At 49.2% G+C, this 18,998-nt stretch overlaps 3 protein-coding genes across 3 annotated transcripts in view; 1 reads left to right on the forward strand and 2 right to left on the reverse strand.

Moving 5' to 3' along the window:
* Nucleotides 1-1,394, reverse strand: part of PTCD1 (pentatricopeptide repeat domain 1) — a 17,684-nt gene extending 16,290 nt beyond the window's left edge. The window contains exon 1 of the mRNA XM_015418947.1: nt 1,179-1,394. Within this exon, the coding sequence (XP_015274433.1) occupies nt 1,179-1,394 (216 nt within the window). The remainder of the gene's footprint in view (nt 1-1,178) is intronic.
* Nucleotides 1,395-3,396: 2,002 nt separating this feature from the next.
* Nucleotides 3,397-13,931, forward strand: CPSF4 (cleavage and polyadenylation specific factor 4). The gene is made up of 8 exons (XM_015418952.1): nt 3,397-3,523; nt 6,320-6,370; nt 6,503-6,655; nt 7,792-7,887; nt 8,156-8,249; nt 10,440-10,512; nt 11,711-11,881; nt 12,893-13,931. The coding sequence occupies exons 1-8, from the start codon at nt 3,421-3,423 to the stop codon at nt 12,959-12,961; spliced, it is 810 nt and encodes a 269-aa protein (XP_015274438.1). The 5' UTR covers nt 3,397-3,420; the 3' UTR covers nt 12,962-13,931.
* Nucleotides 13,932-14,994: 1,063 nt separating this feature from the next.
* Nucleotides 14,995-18,998, reverse strand: part of ATP5J2 (ATP synthase, H+ transporting, mitochondrial Fo complex subunit F2) — an 8,120-nt gene continuing 4,116 nt past the window's right edge. Inside the window, exons 3-4 of the mRNA XM_015418954.1 lie at nt 17,911-18,027; nt 14,995-15,177 (exon numbers count right to left, since the gene is read on the reverse strand). Of these exons, the coding sequence (XP_015274440.1) occupies nt 15,149-15,177; nt 17,911-18,027 (146 nt within the window). The 3' untranslated portion in view covers nt 14,995-15,148. The remainder of the gene's footprint in view (nt 15,178-17,910; nt 18,028-18,998) is intronic.

Consider the following 18,998-nt stretch of genomic DNA (forward strand, 5'->3'; position numbering starts at 1 on the left):
AGCCCATCCAGTTTGACAAGAAGCCGTGATCAGGCCTCTACAAGACAGCAAGTGTTTGGCGCATTTCTTCTCGAGCAGAGCTTGGGTCGAGAGCTATGGGAAACGGATGCAGGTGGGCTGCGCTAATGCTGCAAAAGGAGTAATCGCGGGATGGAAGGAAAAAACCCAAAGAGCTTGGGATTGGGAAACAGTCAAAGGAAGGTGAACAGCTGGATTAGAGTCCACTAGCACCTTAGAGAGCAGCACAAGTTTCAGAGAATGAACTTTCGAGAGTCTGAAGAAGGGAGGTATGACTCTCAAAAGTTCATACTCCCTAATGGTTAGGACTATATCCTTGCCGTAGAACAGCAGTTGACGTATCACAGCTAACCAGTCTGGTGTAGTGGTTAGGAGCGCGGACTCTAATCTGGGAGAACCGGATTTGATTCCCCGTTCCTCCACATGCAGCTGCTGGCATGACCTTGGGTCAGTCACAAGTTCTCTCAGAGCTCTCTCAGCCCCACCCACCCCACAGGGTGTCTGTTGTGGGGAGGGGAAAGGAGATTGTAAGCCATTCTGATATTCCTTCAGGTAGTGAAGGGGAAGGTATAACTCACATATCTTCTCCTCCTTGGTCTCCAAGGTGTTAGCAGACTCAAAGCTAGCTACATGCCTACCCCCTGCAAGGAAAGTTAAGTAACTCCTGCAGATCTCATTGAATATAAATATTATTTCTACTGAGGGGCAGCAATGTAGTGATTAACACATGGAATTCACTGCCACAGGAGGTGGTGGTGGCTACAAGCATGGACGGCTTCAAAAGGGAATTAGATAAGCATCTGGAGCAGAGGTCCATCAGTGGTTATTAGCCACAAGGTATAGATAGGGGCTCTGGGGCAAGGGATGCTCTGTCTTCTTGGTGCTTGGGGGGGTCAACAGCTGGAGGGCTTCTAATGTCCTGGCCCCACTGGTGGACCTCCTGATGGCACCTGGTATTTTTGGCCACTGTGTGACATAGTGTTGGACTGGATGGGCCTTTGGCCTGATCCAACATTGGCATCTCTTATGTTCTTATAATGTAACAAAGAATGCTTGATAGCAAAAGCCAAGCAGGTAGCTACAGTTCTATTTCTGGCTTATCATTCCACGCTATAACACCTCGACTGGTCAGCCAATGCTATGCAGTTCCTTGGATATACCTTATCTTGCTTGATCAATGCTTTGCATTGTAAGAAATACCAATAGGGAGTGTTCTGACGACCTCGCCTGGGTTTGGGTTTCAGCTCTTCTTCCTCCTCCTCCTCCTTCGCCACCTGCTGCGTTTGGAGCCGCATGTCGTGAAGCTCCGCTGACGCTTTTCGGAAAAAGCGCCGGGAAGAAAACTTTTCGGAGAGCGTCCCAAAGTCTTCCTCCATGTCGTCTTCCTCTGCCTCTTCTGTGACTGTTTCAGAGGAATAGGCAGGGAGATTCTCGTTCAAGTCTCTGCCCTTGCCGACTGCTTGGGATGAGCTGAAAGGCCTCAGTCCCAGGAAGCTGAGTAGAGGTGGTGGTTTTTCGGGCCACACCGATGGTTTCTGCGCAAGTGTCCACAGCTTGCAAGCAGGGCACGTTGAAGGATAGAAAGAAGCTTTCAGGGCGTGAAGTCCCGCGGGGAAGGAACGGGATATGAGCTGCGCAGCCATCGGGAGACTCTTGACTTTGTCACGTGGTTATGCAGCCATCTCCCGAAAACAAAAATCCTGAAATCAGAATGAGAAAACGTTATGTGTTGCCTTACAATCGCATGAAGCCGGTTAGGAGCGCGGACTCCAATCGGGGAGAACCGGGTTTGATTCCCTGCTCCTCCAAATGCAGCTACTGGTGTGACCTTGGGTCAGACACAAGTTCTCTCAGAGTTGTTCTCTCACGAGCAGTCCTCGAAAGAGCTCTCTCAGCCCCACCTGCCTCACAGGGTGCTTGTTGTGGGGACGGGAAGGGAAGGTAGTGAAGGGCAGGATATGAATCCAATCTCTACTTCTTCTCTTCTTGTATTGAATCTGAACATCAGTCCACCAGGGTCTGTTTACTCCGCCTGGCAGTGACTCTCCAGGGTCTCAGGTGGAGGTCTTCCCCATCTCCCGCTGCCTTTCCAGGATGCTAGAGATTGAACGGGGGAAGTACTGCATGCCAAGCATGGCCCCTGGCCCCCAGACCTGCTGTTTCAAGGCACTTTCTGTGCAATCCCCAATGGGAAAGTTCTGCATGCCAAGCGGCTGCCCTGGCGCTGCAGAATGGCCCCTGGCCCCCAGACCTGCCGTTTCAAGGCACTTTCTGTGCAATCCCCAACCACACGGACAGCTGCAACCAATGTTCCCTCTAAGCTGTGGAGTCTTGTGAGCAAAAGCTCTACTTTGTGAGCTACTGGCATTAAAGTGGTGAGCAAGCGATTTGGCTGCTGCATCAATGAGCTTGCTCTGGAGACGTCCTTCCTGAGCTGAGACAAAAATGTGTGAGCTGGAGGCTAAAAAACTGTGAGCTAGCTCACACTAACTCAGCTTAGAGGGAACACTGGCTGCAACCCAAACGCACAAATGCACGGAGCTGCCTGCTGCCGAGTCTATCAAGATCAGCGTTGCCCACTCAGACTGGCAGCCTCTTTCACATCCAATGCGAAGTCCCTATGAGGAGCCGGTAGGCAAGAAGCATCCATTTGTGTGTGGTGGAGGTGGGTAGCCTAGGGTGCCCAAGCTAGGGTTGCCAACCTCCAGGTAGAACCTGGAGATCCCCCAGAATTACAACGACAGAGATCACTTCCGGTAAGAAAATGGCTGCTTTGGAGGGTGGGCCCTGCAGAAACACATCTTGCGGAGGACCCTCCCCTCTCTAGGCGCCACCCCCCCCAAAATCTCCAGGAATCTCCCGACCTGGAGTTGGCAGCCCCAAGGAGCCAACGGGCTGCCGTGGCGCGCAACTTCAAGCGAGCCCCGCCCACACGAGAGAACCGTTCAAATTCCTACCGGCTTTCGACGTGCCTCACGCGCCCCTCGTGCACGCGGCACCTCCTTCCCGGCGTCTTTTCACGCTCCCCTGAGGAGAGCTTCAGCCGCGGCTTCTTTCTCTTCCCACCGCGCCGATTCGTCCTTCCCACAACGTCCCCGCCTACAAAGGAGGCGGGGCTCCGTCCTATTGGCTGACGCGGGGGGCGGAGCGGCCGTCACCGCCTCCTCCTCCTCCTTTACTCTCCCCTCAGGAAAAGGGGGCGGAGCTTTCCCCCTCATTGGTTGAAGCGGACACGACATCACACTGCGCCGGGGGGGTCGGAGGTCATTCCCAGCATCCTCCGCGCGAGCGGTTCGGTACGGATTGGAAGCGTCGCCCGTGCCGTTTCCCGCCGGTTACCTCATTTTTCGTCCCCTCTCTGTGCCGTTAAGAGCCGCCGCCGCCGCCGCCGCCGCCGCCGCCATGCAGGAGCTCATCGCCAGCGTGGACCACATCAAGTTCGAGCTGGAGATCGCGGTGGAGCAACAGCTCGGCGCGCAGCCGCTCCCCTTCCCGGGCATGGACAGTACGTGAGCCGGAGGCGCTGGCCCTCGGGCTTCTTCGCGCGCTCTTTGGGATAGTGGCGAGGGGTCCGAGTTCAAATCCCCCCCAAAGCTGTTCCCTCTTCTTTGGGGCAGGTGTCTTCCTTGACAGGGTGGCCAATTTCCAGGGGGTCAGCAACAAAAACCGGTAGTGTAGGACAAGGGACCGAGTGGATGTGATTTCTGAATGTGATTTTTTTTTGGACATTTTCCTTCGACATACAAATTGACGGGCTGTCACTGTGCCCTTCCTAAGAGTTTAATCATAGTAGAGTCAGGTTTTGGTATTCAGCCCAGATGGAAGAAAGTTATAGTAAGACACATATATTTTATGATTGTTATTTTCCTGTATAAGAAGTTATATCAGGCAAAAGTATTATTAGAGGCCTCTGCAGATGAAATAGAATGGAAAGTGTATCTGGTGGTTTATGAGGACATCAAGCAAATTGACGGGCTGTCACTGTGCCTTCCTAAGGGTTTAATCATAGTATATTCAGGTTTTGGTATTCAGCCCAGATGGAAGAAAGACACATGTATTTTATGTTTGTATTTTCCTGTATAAGAAGTTATATCAAGCAAAAGTATTATTAGAGGCCTCTGCAGAGGCAATAGAATGGAAGGTGTATCTGGTGGTGGTTTATGAGGACACCAAGCAGTGGAAGTAATGCAATGAAAGGGCTCTAAGTGTTTCCAAAACAATATCTCCTTTTGTAAAAGAAGAGCATCTAGGCCCACGGAGTCTGCCCAGGGCTAAGTTTCATGCGCCTTATCAGAAAACTCCCTCGCTCCAGGCTGAAGCAAATAAGCCAGGAATGATGCCGAAAGAAGACCTCATTGTTCCCAAAAGCCCCCCCTGTCTTCCATGACCAGATAAGAAAACGTGAAGGCTTGTAATTCTGATCCATATAGGAGCTTGCCAATAGAGGTGTTAAGTCAAATGATGTTACCTGTCTGGTACCAATTAGGGATTTCTCAGTGTATAAACTATAGTGATGTCATTTGGGGTATAAGACCTTCTGCCCTTCCTGGTTATTGCAGAATACAGCTTCGCGTTGCTGGGTGCTAAGGTATCCAGCCCTGTATTTCCTGTTTCTTGCAATAAACAGTTAATCATCTAATTCACTGGACTCCTGACTGTGTGTTCTATATTCGAACCCGGGAGCACATGGGGCACCGGTCCTCCACAGTTGAAGAACTAAAAAATAACAAGACTGTGCAACAAATTTTTTACATTTTGGATTTTTTGTGAATTTTCCCATACAATTGTATCTCTGCAGTTTCTATAAGATTTCTGATGCCTCTGACAAACGGGTTGGTAATTCTTTAATAAGCACATAGTTAATTTTGTTAATTTCCAGGTGATGGCTGCAGATCCCCCTCTATTACAACTGATCCCCAAGCAACATGGGGAGAAACTGGCCACTTTGGAGGGTGGACTCTGTGTCATTATGCCCATTGAAGTCTCTCCCCTCCCCAAACCCTGCCCTCTTCAGTCTCCGCCCCCAAAATCTCCAGGAATTGCCAAGCCTAGACCTGGCAGCCCTACTTTCTGATGTTGTAGGCTGCCTCATGGGGTTGTTGTGACAGACAAAAGGGAGGAAGTGCTTGAGAAACAAACATGCAGAGAGAAAAGCTCGATTCTAGTCCAGTGGCACCATAGAGAACAACAAGATTTACATGCTAATTTGCTTTTAAATCCCTGTCTATTTTAGAATCTCATCTTCCATTCCAGTGTATTTGAAAAAGTGTGCCTTGCACACAAAAGCTCATACTTTGAATAAACCTTTGTTGGTCTTACAGGTGCCACGGGACTCTAAAGATATTCAGGGTATAACTTTCTGAGACTCTAAACTCCCTTCTTCGGATATAGGTTGGAAAGAGATAAAAGTAGCTGCGAGTCTGGTCTTTCCGATGCTTATTGAATAATACCTTTTGTCAAGGAGAATGGCATGTGCAACCTAATATACCTGCTGGACAGTGCTGTGTGCATGTTAAATGTTGTCACGTTACTTCTAACTAATGGTAACACTATGAATGAATGATCGCCAAAGTCTCCTGTGCTTAACAGCTTTGCTCAGGTCTTGCAAACTGATTGACAATGCTACTTATTCAGTAATCTCAGAGGTAGGCGAAGCACTTTAAGAACATCAGACTGCACCTTAAGAACATGTCTCCCTCCCTATGTCATTCGGCAAAGGATTTGTGCCTGTGTGCCAAAAATCAGAAATCTGCTGGGGTCAGCTTGTGTTCGTGCAGCATGATGTATGCTTTCAAGTTATTATTACTTATCATTTATTGTATTTATGAATTGCCCAATCCCTGCCATAGCAGGGCTCTGAGCGATGTACAGAAACCATAAAAAAGACATCATAAAGCCAGTTAAAGCATTAATAAAGCATTTCAAGCATGGTGAATAAATAATCCCAAATCCAACTGCCGGGCTAAATTGGGCAGGCCGGCTGGGTAAAAAGAGAAAAGGTCGGGGGAAGCTTTCTTGGATTTCTCCTCATCATACCCATCATAAAATGGACCGGTGCACTATCCCTGCTCATTTTTTGTCCTGTTACTGCTATGTGCCTTCTATGTTGCTTTTAAAAAACTTAGTTTTGGAAGATCTGCTCAGCTATTCAGATGCAGGAAGCCTCTATCTGAGCTCTGAGTGAAGAATTGCTAGGCGTGCTAAACTGTCTAACTCGTTAAAAATAATGGTACTTCTAAACGTAATCCTGTTGGGTGGAGGAATATGTGGTACTTCATTATGCATCTCTTTTTCTCCACAGAATCGGGGGCAGCTGTCTGTGAATTTTTTTTAAAGTCTGCCTGTGGGAAAGGTATGCTTCAATTACAAATACCTTTTGCTAGGAGAAGGCAGACGGAAAGCCATTCATTAACACACGATCCTTCCCATTGTTGTGAACCCATGTGCAACGGTATCTCCCCACTCTTGGTTTCCTGCACTTTAGGAGGCATGTGTCCCTTCCGACACATCAGCGGCGAAAAGACGGTGGTTTGCAAGCACTGGCTACGGGGGCTGTGCAAGAAGGGAGACCAGTGCGAGTTCTTGCATGAGTATGACATGACGAAAATGCCTGAGTGCTACTTCTATTCAAAATTTGGTAAGAGGAACTGTGGTGACCATCTGGCTCCCATTGTGGCTTGTTTTGGAAAGAGCAACTTTTGGGCTGACCCTGTGCACAGACATGTGGGTATAAGCCTTGTTGGACGAGGGGCGATTTGCTTCCAAGAAAATGTGCTTGAAAGCTGTGGTTCAGTGGTAGAGCATCAGCTTGCCGTGTCTAAGTTCCCAGGGTCAATCCCTGGCATCTCCAGTTTAAAGGATGAGGTCATAGGTGATGCGAAAGACCTCAGGTGTGAGACCCTGGAGGGCTGCTGCCAGTCTGAATACACCCTGATGCCCTCAATAATATCTTGAACTGTAGCATTCAAAGCAATTTACAGTAATCTTTGCAGCAACCTGGTAAGGGACATCAGAATTTTTAGTTTCCCCATTACAGATTTGGGCAGGGGCTAATTTTTCTAAGGTAGGGATGAGACGACTTCCTGATTGGTAGCCCCTTGCCATGGCCGCTGCCCTCATTCCTTCCTCCACCCCACAGAAGACTTTGTTTCTCTTGTTTGGTGTAGTGGTTAAGTGCGCAGACTCTAATCTGGGAGAACCAGGTTTGATTCCCCACTTCTCCACTTGCACCTCGCTGGATGACCTTGGGCAAGCCATAGTTCTGATAAGAGCTGTTCTTGAAAAAGAGCAGTTTCTGTCAAAGCTCTCTCAGCCCCACCTACCTCACAGGGTGTCTGTTGTGGGGAGGGGAAGGGAAAGGAGTTTGTAAGCCGCTCTGAGACACCTCTGGGTAGTGAAGGGCGGGGTATAAATCCAATCTCCTTCTCCTCCTTGTCCGACTTTGACCAGTATGCTCAGCAAACAGTGCATAATCAGCTTGGTACTGGAGGTCTAGAGATGCAAAACAAGATTTTAATACATTAATGCAGCACTGTTCTCAAGGGCTACTTGTTTACTTACTTGGAGAACGCCAAAGTGTCTTTAGCCCGTTCTTTGTTCTTGCTTTGCAAGGGGGGAGGTGAGGCAGTGGGTCTTGCTGCGATAAAAGAAATCTATTTGAGAGATTCCTAACACTCTTTGGCTTTTGGGGAGGGTGGGGGGATTCGTTCCTGATGAACAGTCCCTTTTTTTCACCCTTCTACCTTCAGTGAAGCATGTGCTTCTCTACCACAGGGGAATGCAGCAACAAAGAATGCCCGTTCTTGCACATTGACCCCGAGTCCAAGATAAAAGACTGTCCTTGGTATGACCGAGGCTTTTGTAAACACGGTATGTATGTCCCTGACCTCCTCTAGTTACTTTTTGTCTTCGAAGAGCAATGTTAGAGCTGCAGCCTCTTACATGGGAGGGCTGGAACCAGCAGTTTGGCATGTCTGTTGGAGGACTTGCCTTAAATTGTAAAGAAGTCATTTGTGCTCATGATCGTGATCAGTATTCTGGGTCTGCTTGGAGTTTTGAAAGCCAAAGGAGGCTTTGCAGTAGTGGGTGGGGGAGATATTCTATGTCAGAAGCCTGACCCTGATGTTCTGTGTTGCAGGCCCCCTTTGCCGGCACAGACACACCCGGCGTGTTATTTGTGTGAATTATCTAGTGGGGTTCTGTCCAGAGGGGCCTGCTTGCAAATTCATGCAGTGAGTATACTTCAGGATTGTCTCCATGGTCTTCAGCTCCCCCCCCCCCTTGAATCTGACATGGATCAGTTCAGCGCTCCTTGTAGATGGGGAGGAATTTTCAGATTGGCAGTGACATCTGAGTGTAAAGATGAGCCCTGCTGGATCAGACCAATGGTCCATCTAGTCCAGCATCCTCTCTCACACAGTGGCCAAACCAGTTCCTCTGGAGGGGCAACAACAGGGCACAGAGGCTGAGGCCTTCCCCTGAGAAGAACATCAGAAGAGCCCTGCTGGATCAGACCAATAATCCATCTAGTCCAGCATCCTGTCTCACACCGTGGCCTCAACCAGTTCCTCTGGAAGGCCAACAATAGGGCATAGAGGCCGAGGCCTTCATTAGAACATCAGAAGAGCCCTGCTAGATCAGACCAGTAGTCCATCTAGTCCAGCATCCTGTCTCACACAGGGGCCTCAACCAGTTCCTCTGGAAGGCCAACAATAGGGCAGAGAGGCCGAGGCCTTCATTAGAACATCAGAAGAGCCCCGCTGGATCAAACCAGTGATCCATCCAGTCCTGCATCCTGTCTCACACAGAGGCCAACCAGTTCCTCTGGAGGGCCAACAACAGGGCATAGAGGCCGAGGCCTTTCCTTGATGTTACCTCCTGGCTCTGGGGTTCAGAAGATGCCTCTGAATGTGGAGGTTCCCCTCAGTCACCATGGCTAGTAGCCATCGATAGACTTTTCCTCCATGAATCTATCTAATCCCCTTTTAAAGCTGTTTATTCCTGTGACCATCACCACATCCTCTGGCAGCGAATGCCGCATTTTAATCACTCTCTGTGTAAAGTAGTATTCCCTTTTGTCCATCCTGATCCTACTGCCCATCAGCTTCATTGAAGGCCCTCGAGTTCTACTATTTTGGGAGAGGGAGAAAAATATCTCTTTGTCCACTCCCTCCACCCCATGCATAATTTTATAAACCTCTGTCATGTCCCCCTTTAGTCGTCTCTTTTCTAAACTCTTCCGCCTTTCCTCCTAGGGAAGATGCTCCAACCCCCTTGTCATCTTGGCTTGCCCTCCTCGGTACTTTTCCCAGCTCTGCCATGTCCTTTTTGAGATACGGTGACCAGAACTGCCCACAGTCTTCCAAATGAGGCCGCCCCATAGATCTCTACCAGGGGCATTACCAGTATCGGCCGTCTCATTCTCAGTCCCTTTCCTAATAATCCCTAACGCAGAGTTTGTCTTTTTGACCGCTGCAGCGCACTGGGTCGACACTTTCATTGAGCTCTCCACTCTGACCCTGGATCTTTTCCCCTCTCGGTGTCAGTGAGTTCAGACCCCATTGAAGTTGGGGGTTTTTTTTGTCCCAGTGCGTGTCACCTTTCACTTACCAACAACAACAATAATACAGTCCACAGTAAACAATGGTCAAAAAAACAGCAAATAACAACTGTGTACTGCACAAACCCACACCAAAATTAACAAAAAGAGACTTCAACACAAAGGTAATTCAACACATGTCCATCATAGGAAAATACAAAAGTTTACAATATCCACATGTAGGCATGTTTGGTCCAACTTACATAATAGCAACCTTGGTAGGTGCTTTCTAAAGCTTAGGAGACCTGGCCCATATAGAAACTGAATAAGGTTTGCCTGTTAAGAAATTGCAATGAGACTTCCTGTAGGGGCTTTTTGTTCCTGAGGAAGGACCAGAAGTCCGAAACACTGAACAATACCTAGGAAAAGTGTTGATATCTATTCCAGACTTCATTGTTTCCCTTTGAGAAATTTCTATTCTGGACTTTGTTCTTTCCCTTTGGGATATTGTGGACTTTTGTATTTTCCCATGATGGATTACATGTGTTGAATTACCTTTCACTTACCAGCCCTGAACTTCGTTTGCCACCTTGTCGCCCGCCCACCCAGTCTGTGGAGGTCCTCTTGGAGCCCTTCACAGTCAGCCTCGGTTACCCCAACATTGACGTCCCCTTCTCTGTTCTTAACATGAGGAACTGTGCGATATCCCCCCCCCCCCCCGCGAGCCTCTTGTTCTGTCGCGAAGACTGACCAGGGCACGTGCGCCTGCACGACAGCGATGGGCCTCGGGCGTGGGGGAGATGTCTTTTTAGAACCTTTTGGAGGATGGGTTCCAGCCGGTCTCTCGAGGGTCAGCTCTGCCCTTTTCTCTTTTTGAAACCAGCCCTCGATTTGAACTCCCCATGGGAACCACGGAGCAACCGCCACTGCCTCAGCCGACGCAGCCACAGCAGAAGGTAATGCCACTTTCTGGCTCACATCTCCAGTGGGCGATGAAGGTGCTTCTGGGAGTTCCTCTGTGACGATTGGACGGCATGTGGGCTGCGTAGAGGGACTCACGGTATATCAACTCCTTGGGATGATGTCACAGCCCAAAAGTGAGGGGGGGGGGGCGCGCGAAATGATTGTGTAAGAAGAGCCCTGCTGGATCGGACCAATAGTCCATCTAGTCCAGCATCCTGTCTCACACAGGGGCCAACCAGTTCGTCTGGAGGGTCATCAACAGGGCATAGAGTCCGAGGCCTTCCCTTGACGTTGCCTCCTGGAGGTTCCCCTCAGTCACCATGGCTAGTACCCATTGATAGGCTTATCCTTTTGGGTCTATCTAATCACCTTTTAAAGCTGTTTATTCCTGTGGCCATCACTACATCTTCTGGCAGTGAATTCCATTTTACTGTCTCTCTGTGTAAGGTAGTATTTCATTTTCTCCGTCCTAAACCTGAACCTTGATTGGATGCCCACGAGTTCTAGTGTTTTTGTGTAGTGGCTAGGAGACTATACCAGTTTGGTGCAGTGGTTAGGAGTGTGGACTCTAATCTGGGAGAACCGGGTTTGATTCCCCACTCCTCCACTTGCACCTGCTGGTGTGACCTTGGTTCAGTCACAAGTTCTGTCAGAGCTGTTCTCTCAGGAGCAGTTCTGGAAAGAGCTCTCTCAGCCGCACCTCCCTCACAGGGTGTCTGTTGTGGGGACGGGAAAGGAAATTGTAAGCCGCTCTGAGACTCCTTCAGGTAGTGAAGGGCGGGTTATAAATCCAATCTCCTCTTCTCTTCTATTTCGGGAGAGGGAGAAAAAATTCTCCTCGTCAACTCTCTCCGTCCCATGCGTAATTTTATAAACCTCTATCATCTCCCCCCCCCCCTTAGTTGTTTCTTTTCTAACCTGAAAGGTCTGAGTCTTCAGCCTTTCCTCATAGGCCCTATTTGTCTTCGGGGCCCATGGACGTAACTTTAAAATACACTTTCCTTGAAACACCCAGCGGTTGTGTGGCAGTTTCAGCATCTAAGGCCGAGAGTTTCAGATAACGACGTACTGGAAAAGTCTGGGTTCTTGTGCAGGACCCTTTTACTTTTGAGCACATAATACTTAAGCTAGTCACTGCCTTGGAAAAGACCAGTGACTGAGCATGTGGGCTGTTCTTTCTCCTGCCCTCAGCAAAATAACAACCCGCCACTGCAGAGGTCGTCATCCCTGATCCAATTAACGAGTCAGAACTCTTCTCCCAACCAACAGAGGACCCCGCAGGTCATTGGCGTGATGCAGTGTCAAAACAACAGCATCGGCAACAGAGGCCCCCGGCCACTGGAGCAGGTCACTTGTTACAAAGTAAGTCGAAGGTGGCATGGTGCGGGTGGGTGTTCTCCATCCGGAGAAACTGACCAGTGTACATACTGAACGTACATCCACAGCCGTAATTTTCATGCTTCTGTTTAATTACAGTTTGATGTCGTGGTTAGGAGCACGGACTCTAGTCTGGGAGAACCAGGTTTGATGCCCCACTCCTCCACATGCAGCTGCTGGGGTGACCTTGGGCCAGTCACAAGTTCTCTCAGAGCTGTTCTCTCAAGGGCAGTTCTCGGGAGAGCTCTCTCTGCCCCACCTACCTCCCAGGGTGTCTGTTGTGGGCAGGGGGAGGGAAACGGGATTGTAAGCCACTCCGAGAGAAGGGCAGGGTATAAATCCAATCTCCTCCTCTTCCTCTCCTCCCCCTCCCTCCACATGCAGCTGCTGGAGTGACCTTGGGCCAGTCACAACTTCTCTCAGAGCTGTTCTCTCAAGGGCAGTTCTCGGGAGAGCTCTCTCTGCCCCACCTACCTCCCAGGGTGTCTGTTGTGGGCAGGGGGAGGGAAACGGGATTGTAAGCCACTCCGAGAGAAGGGCAGGGTATAAATCCAATCTCCTCCTACTCTTCTTGGAATTGGGGAAACAGCTCGGTTTTTTTGAATGGGCTGAAGGATGTAGGTACTGGCCAGAAGACAGATGGGCTGAGCTGTATTGAAAGTAGTAACCTTGCTTTCACCCGCGCAGAAGAGCCTGTTTGTGGAAGTTATTCATGTATTTGATGGCCTGAATCCTAAGGGCACTGTGCTTTATTTGATGTATTCTAATTGTTTTTATTGTATATTATATTTGAGGGAACCTGCCCTGTGCCTGCTATGTGGGGAGGGCGGGAGACAAATCCGATTAAATAAAATAAATAGAAACTTCTGAAACAGGCTTTCGTAAGGAAGAAATCCTGCTCTCTCGTCTCTGAAGCAGCTACCATTTTCACCCAGGATTTTGTAACCTTTTGGATCTAAAGAGCTTCATGTCTTTCTTCTTCCCCTCTTCCCCCAGTGTGGCGAAAAAGGACACTATGCCAACCGATGCACGAAGGGACACTTGGCTTTCCTTAGTGGACAGTGAGCCAGTCGCCATACCAGGAGACAAGTACACGGCACAGTTTTAAGAAGAATGAGAGCAAAGGGATGCGGACCACCAGTCCGGACTGTTGATCTGTTTTTTTACGCGCCCGTACCAGAAGGGCTGCCCCCCCCCGGACTCCTAATTTGAAACACTTCTGTAATTTCATCATTTCTTTTAAACCTTTTAAAAATAGAAATTGAGTGGAAGCCAAGATACGGGGCGGGAGGGGGGGGGAATACACAAGCCTCAGATTGCATTTGGAATCGATACTTTTTTTGTGCTCGTGACTCCTCCGTTGTTCAAGCAGAGCCTGGACACAGAGGAAGATGAGAAGCGCTGATGTATGAAGGGGCCGGTCTGTGTTGTGCACCGACAGGAATGAAGCACCGCACATCTGTATTCTCTGCAAGGCACCTGGGTGATCGCCCAGGGGTGAAGGTGCGCATGGCTGTGTGGGCAGCATTTTTTTTTTTTGTCCTCCTTTGGGAGCTGACCACAGTGCAGGCACAGCCAACGCACTGGGCCTGCATTTGCGTTCTCAATTGGAGCCGTGAACTTAACACAGCTCGCGTCACTAAATGGATTTGGTCAAAAACGGGCTCAGGATGAACAGCGAAGGACTTCTAAAGTTCCGACTGTAAGTGGACAGGAACTAGAAACATGTTTGTATTAAAAAAAAAATCTAACTGGTATTGCTTTGACCCCGTGGCTTCAGTGGGCCTCGATTAAGTGTCTGTTAGCCTAACACATACACCCCGTCCACCACTGCCAAGAGACTCCAGAGTTTTTGCTGTAACACACACCTTAGCACTCAGCAGCTAACTACCTTGAAAGCATTTGTTTTTGTTTCCTTAAAATGGATGTACCCCTGAAAAAAAAAGTTTTTTTGATATATATATTTTTAAATTACTTTCGGAGGGGAAAATGTGCCTAGAAAGAACACAACCGGAGTCCTGCGTTGTATGGAACACACAGGCTTCTTACTTGATTAAAGGTTTGGGGTTTTTTTCCAAAAAAGCCTGTGGTGTCATCTTGTGGAGAAAGCAGCAACTCTTCAACAAGGTATTATTGTAGTCCAGAAAAGTTTTGCTGTTGAAAATAAACAGCTAGTTTCAAGGAGTGATGCTATACACGTTTTAGATACCAGGACGGGAATGACCGGTTACTAGATCTACAAAACACAACTCAGTTCCAAGGCTTGACCTTAAGGTGGCACACTCTAGATCAGGGGTGTCAAACTCATTTGTTATGAGGGCCGGATCTGACATAAATGAGGCCTTGTTGGGCCAGGCCATGTGTATCATAAAGTGTAATGCCACGTAGCGGATATAAACTTTATAAAGGACACAAACACAAAGTGGGTTTTACTTAAAAACATGCTTAAAGCATTAGCACTCTTGCAATATTTTGTTTGTTTAACAGTGTCCGATAACTGACACCTCTTCCTCTGAATTACTGCATCAAAATGTCTGTGCTGCTGCAATTTTGAGTATGCTGTTCAGGTGTGTTACCTGTAAGCTGCAAACCTACGATGACGCAGCAGCAGCAGCAGAACTAGGAGCAGTAGCGGCAGAAAGCCAGTTCTACTGTAGGCCTGATAGAAGCCCTCCGGGGGCCTCATCTGGCCCCTGGGCCGCATGTTTGACACCCCTGCTCTAGAATAGACCCACTACTGATTTATGATGTTATGTATGGCCTGCGCACTTGTCTGTTGTATGAGAGGAGGGAACACAATAGAGGCTTCTGCATGTTCTTCTGGGATTAACTAGACTCATGTTTGTCCTAAGAAACCGTTCCCAGTAGTACTATGCAACTGAGTCAACACTCTGAATCTCTACACCTGTCATGCAAGCCAGCGACTGATGGCTACAAAATTGTCTTCCAAATACAGCTGACTTGGAAGTTAAGTTTCGTCACGGCCTTAAGAGTTTAGGAAACTTCTTGAGATTAATGTGACACTTCGTGCCTGGTTAAGACCCATGCCTGAATTCCTTTCCGCTTTGAGAAAGAAAGAAAGAAGTCTTACAGTACACTTAACAATAAATGTTTTATTATTGGTCACGACACACTTGGCTCGTGCCGGAAGAGAATACAGCATTTGAGGGCTAGGAGCTTTCAGGGCGCAGGATATCTCCTCTTCCCCGCTGCCAGTCACGTGCCGCCCGTGTTCTTCCGGGTCGTCTAGGCTCAGTGATACCTCCTCCAGCGTTCGTGCTCTAAATTATCAAAACAAGTCAGTTTGCTTTGGGTTTAATGTATTCACCCTCGGGGGGGGGGGGGGCAACCTTTTCTAGTTGAGTAAAATACTAAGCAGAATCCAGGGTCTCTACAGCAGCAAATATTAAAATCAGAGTTGGGAGGGGCCAAACAGGCCATCCAGTCCACCCCCTGCTCAATGCAGGATAAGCCTAGAGCAGGGGTGTCGATCTCAATTGTTATGAGGGCCGGATCAGACATAAATGAGACCTTGTTGGGCCGGGCCGTGTGTGTCGTAAAAGGTAATGCCAAGTAGTAAAGATATAAACGTTATAAAGGACACAAACACAACGATTTTTTTTTTACTTAAAGTAAAAACGTGCTTAAAACATTAGGCTCTGCAAGCTGCAAACCTACTTTTGATTTATTGACATTCACCACAGAAACCTCATGCTCAGAGTTCTGAGCGTGGGACCCAGGTTAAAACATGAGACGGCTGAGTGATTGAGAGAGTCTGGCGAAGCAAACTGATGCAGCAGCAGAACTGGAAGCAGGAGACGGCCAGTTCCGCTGCGGGCCTGATCTGGCTCCCGGGCCACATGCTTGACACCCCTGGCCTAGACTGTCCCTGATGAGTGTTTATCCAGCTGCTGCTTGTAGACTGCCAGTGAGGGGGAGCTCACCACCTCCCTGGTCAGCCCATTCCACTGCTGAACAACTCTGACTGTAAAAATTTTTCCCCTGCATCCAGCCTGTACCTTTCTACCCACAATTTAAACCTATTTTTGCAAGTCCTCTCCTCTGCTGCCAACACAACAGCTCCCTGCCCTCCTCTAAGTGACAACCCTTCAGATGCTTCAAGAGAGCCATCGTATCCCCCTTCAACCTCCTCTTCTCCAGACTGAACATCCCCAAGTCCCTCAGCCTTTCCTCATAAGGCTTGGCCTCCAGGCCCCTGATCATCCTCGTTGCTCTCTTCGGCGACTTGCTCCATTCTGTCCCCATCCTTTCCGAAGTGGGACCTCCAGAACTGCACACAAGACTTGACCAATGTGGTGTACAGTGGGGCTACGACAACCTGCGATTTGGATGTTATGTTGCTAACTCAGGCAAGAAATAGTACGCTTGCCCTGATGCAAGTAACTGGAGACACACACCCCCCAACACGTAGCAGGCCTAGTGGATCAGGTTGAAGACTGAGTTTAGGCCACTAGCCCTGCCAGATGCAACTAGGAAACCAGCATGCAAGGCTGGACCACTTCGGAGGCACAGCGGGAACACGGGCATTCTGTTTACAGGATTTCCTAGGAGCCCTGTTTGGCGTAGTGGTTAAGTGTGCGGACTCGAATCTGGGAGAACCGGGTTTGATTCCCCACTCCTCCACTTGCCCATGGCTGGATGGCTTTGGGCAAGCCATAGTTCTGATAAGAGCTATTCTTGAAAAAAGAGCAGTTTCTGTCAAGAGCTCTCTCAGCCCCACCAACCTCACAGGGTGTCTGTTGTGGGGAGGGGAAGGGAAAGGAGTTTGTAAGCCGCTCTGAGACACCTCCGGGTAGTGAAGGGCGGGGTATAAATCCAATCTTCTTCTTGAAAAAGAGCAGATTCTGTTAAGAGCTCTCTCAGCCCCACTCACCTCACAGGGTGTCTGTTGTGGGGAGGGGAAGGGAAAGGAGTTTGTGAGCCGCTCTGAGACACCTTCAGGTAGTGAAGGGCGGGGTATAAATCCAATCTCCTTCTCCTCCCCTTCTTCTCGGGTCAGTCCCAGTTCTCTCAGAGCTGTTCTCTCAAGGGCAGTTCTCTCAGAGCTCTCTCAGCCCCACCTGCCTCACAGGGTGTCTGTTGTGGGGAGGGGAAGGGAATGGAGTTTGTAAGCCGCTCTGAGACACCTTTGGGTAGCGAAGGGCGGGGTATAAATCCAATCTCCTCCTCCTCCCCTTCTTCTCGGGTCAGTCCCAGTTCTTTCAGAGCTGTTCTCTCAAGGGCAGTTCTCTCAGAGCTCTCTCAGCCCCACCTGCCTCACAGGGTGTCTGTTGTGGGGAGGGGAAGGGAATGGAGTTTGTAAGCCGCTCTGAGACACCTTTGGGTAGTGAAGGGCGGGGTATAAATCCAATCTCCTCCTCCTCCCCTTCTTCTCGGGTCAGTCCCAGTTCTCTCAGAGCTGTTCTCTCAAGGGCAGTTCTCTCAGAGCTCTCTCAGCCCCACCTGCCTCACAGGGTGTCTGTTGTGGGGAGGGGAAGGGAATGGAGTTTGTAAGCCGCTCTGAGACACCTTTGGGTAGTGAAGGGCGGGGTATAAATCCAACCTCTTCTCTTCTGCCAGATAATCTTAGGATCTCCTGGCTATACCACACACACTGCCATACAGTGATGATGATTAGTATTATTATTATTTCCCCCCTCCTCTGTTTTACAACAGCCTTGTGAGGTAGGTTCAGTTGAGGGAGTGTGACTGGCCCAGAGTCACGAATCAGCTTCTAGGGCACAGTGTGAATTTCCCCCCAGTATTACTCCTCTCTCCCTGCCCAGCCAGGATCTACTGGAACACTCTTGCTCTGTCTTGCCAGAAGTATATAAATCGCCGTGCCTCTTCCAAACATCTCAGGCTCTGCTCCGTCCTCTGAAAGGTTGCTGACTTAAAAGACTCCAGGACGGCCACAGCCACTTGCTCTCACACTCAGATGGGAAGGATCCTCTAACTTCTCCAATTTTGTTTTAAAGCAGACCTTCAAACATGCAATGTAAGATTTTACTCACTAATATGGTCGTAGTTCCAGATGTAGCTGATTAACACATAGCCGGTTAGCAACATCGCGATACCCCCGATGCCGCCTTTCTTCACATCGATGTACTTACTGTAAAATCGGTTGTAACCTAAACGAGGGGGGAGAGATTTCTCAGCTTCAAAAAGTTGCCGTCTCAGCCTACTGACCGCGCCACCTTAACAACAACGGGTGGGGGTTCAGGATCGTTTAGCACTGACCAGGCCCAGAGTAAAACAAACACTGCACGCAGAAGACCACAGGGTGGGTTGGCTCCCACGCGTCCGGCAGCAAGGAATTCAACAGGGCTCGGGAAGTCCTCTTCCCACGACCTTGAAGAGCCAACATCAGTCACAGTTTCCAATTCTGGCCCAGGGGACAATGTTCCCTCTAAGCTGTGCAGTCTTGTGAGCAAAAATCCTACTTTGTGAGCTACTGGCATTAAAGTTGTGAGCAGGTGATTTGGCGGCTGCATGAATTACTCTGCTCTGGAGCCCTCCTTCCTGAGCGGAGACAAAAATGTGTGAGCCGGAGGCTAAAAAACTGTGAGCTAGCTCACACTAACTCAGCTTAGAGGGGACACTGCCCAGGGGTGCCAAGGTCAAGTCCACGCGCTCACAGAAATTATGGCCTGCAAGGTATACTAATTTTCTTTTGTGTTTATGTGCATGTGTGTGCCCATGCCTGGAAGTCATGGCGACCCCTGCTGACTCCTACTGGGACATGGAGGACGTTCAGAGAAGTGGCTTGATAGCCTGTGTAACGATTCCATGTTTTATTGTGTGTGTGTCTTTAAAAGAAGTGCGCGGACTCTAATCTGGGAGAACCGGGTTTGATTCCCCACTCCTCCACTTGCACCTGGCTGGATGACCTTGGGCAAGCCCTAGTTCTGTCAGAGCTGTTCCCTCAAGGACGGGTCTCGCAGAGCTCTCTCAGCCCCGCCCACCTCACAGGCAGTGTTCCCTCTAAGCTGAGTCAGTGTGAGCTAACTCACAGTTTTTTAGCCTCCGGCTCACACGTTTTTGTCTTAGCTCAGGAAGGAGGGCTCCAGAGCAACCTAATTTATGCAGCAGCCAAATCGCT

This window comes from Gekko japonicus, unplaced genomic scaffold, assembly GCF_001447785.1.
Source record: "Gekko japonicus isolate JY-2015 unplaced genomic scaffold, Gekko_japonicus_V1.1 scaffold2681, whole genome shotgun sequence".
Classification (NCBI taxonomy): Eukaryota; Metazoa; Chordata; class Lepidosauria; order Squamata; family Gekkonidae; genus Gekko; species Gekko japonicus.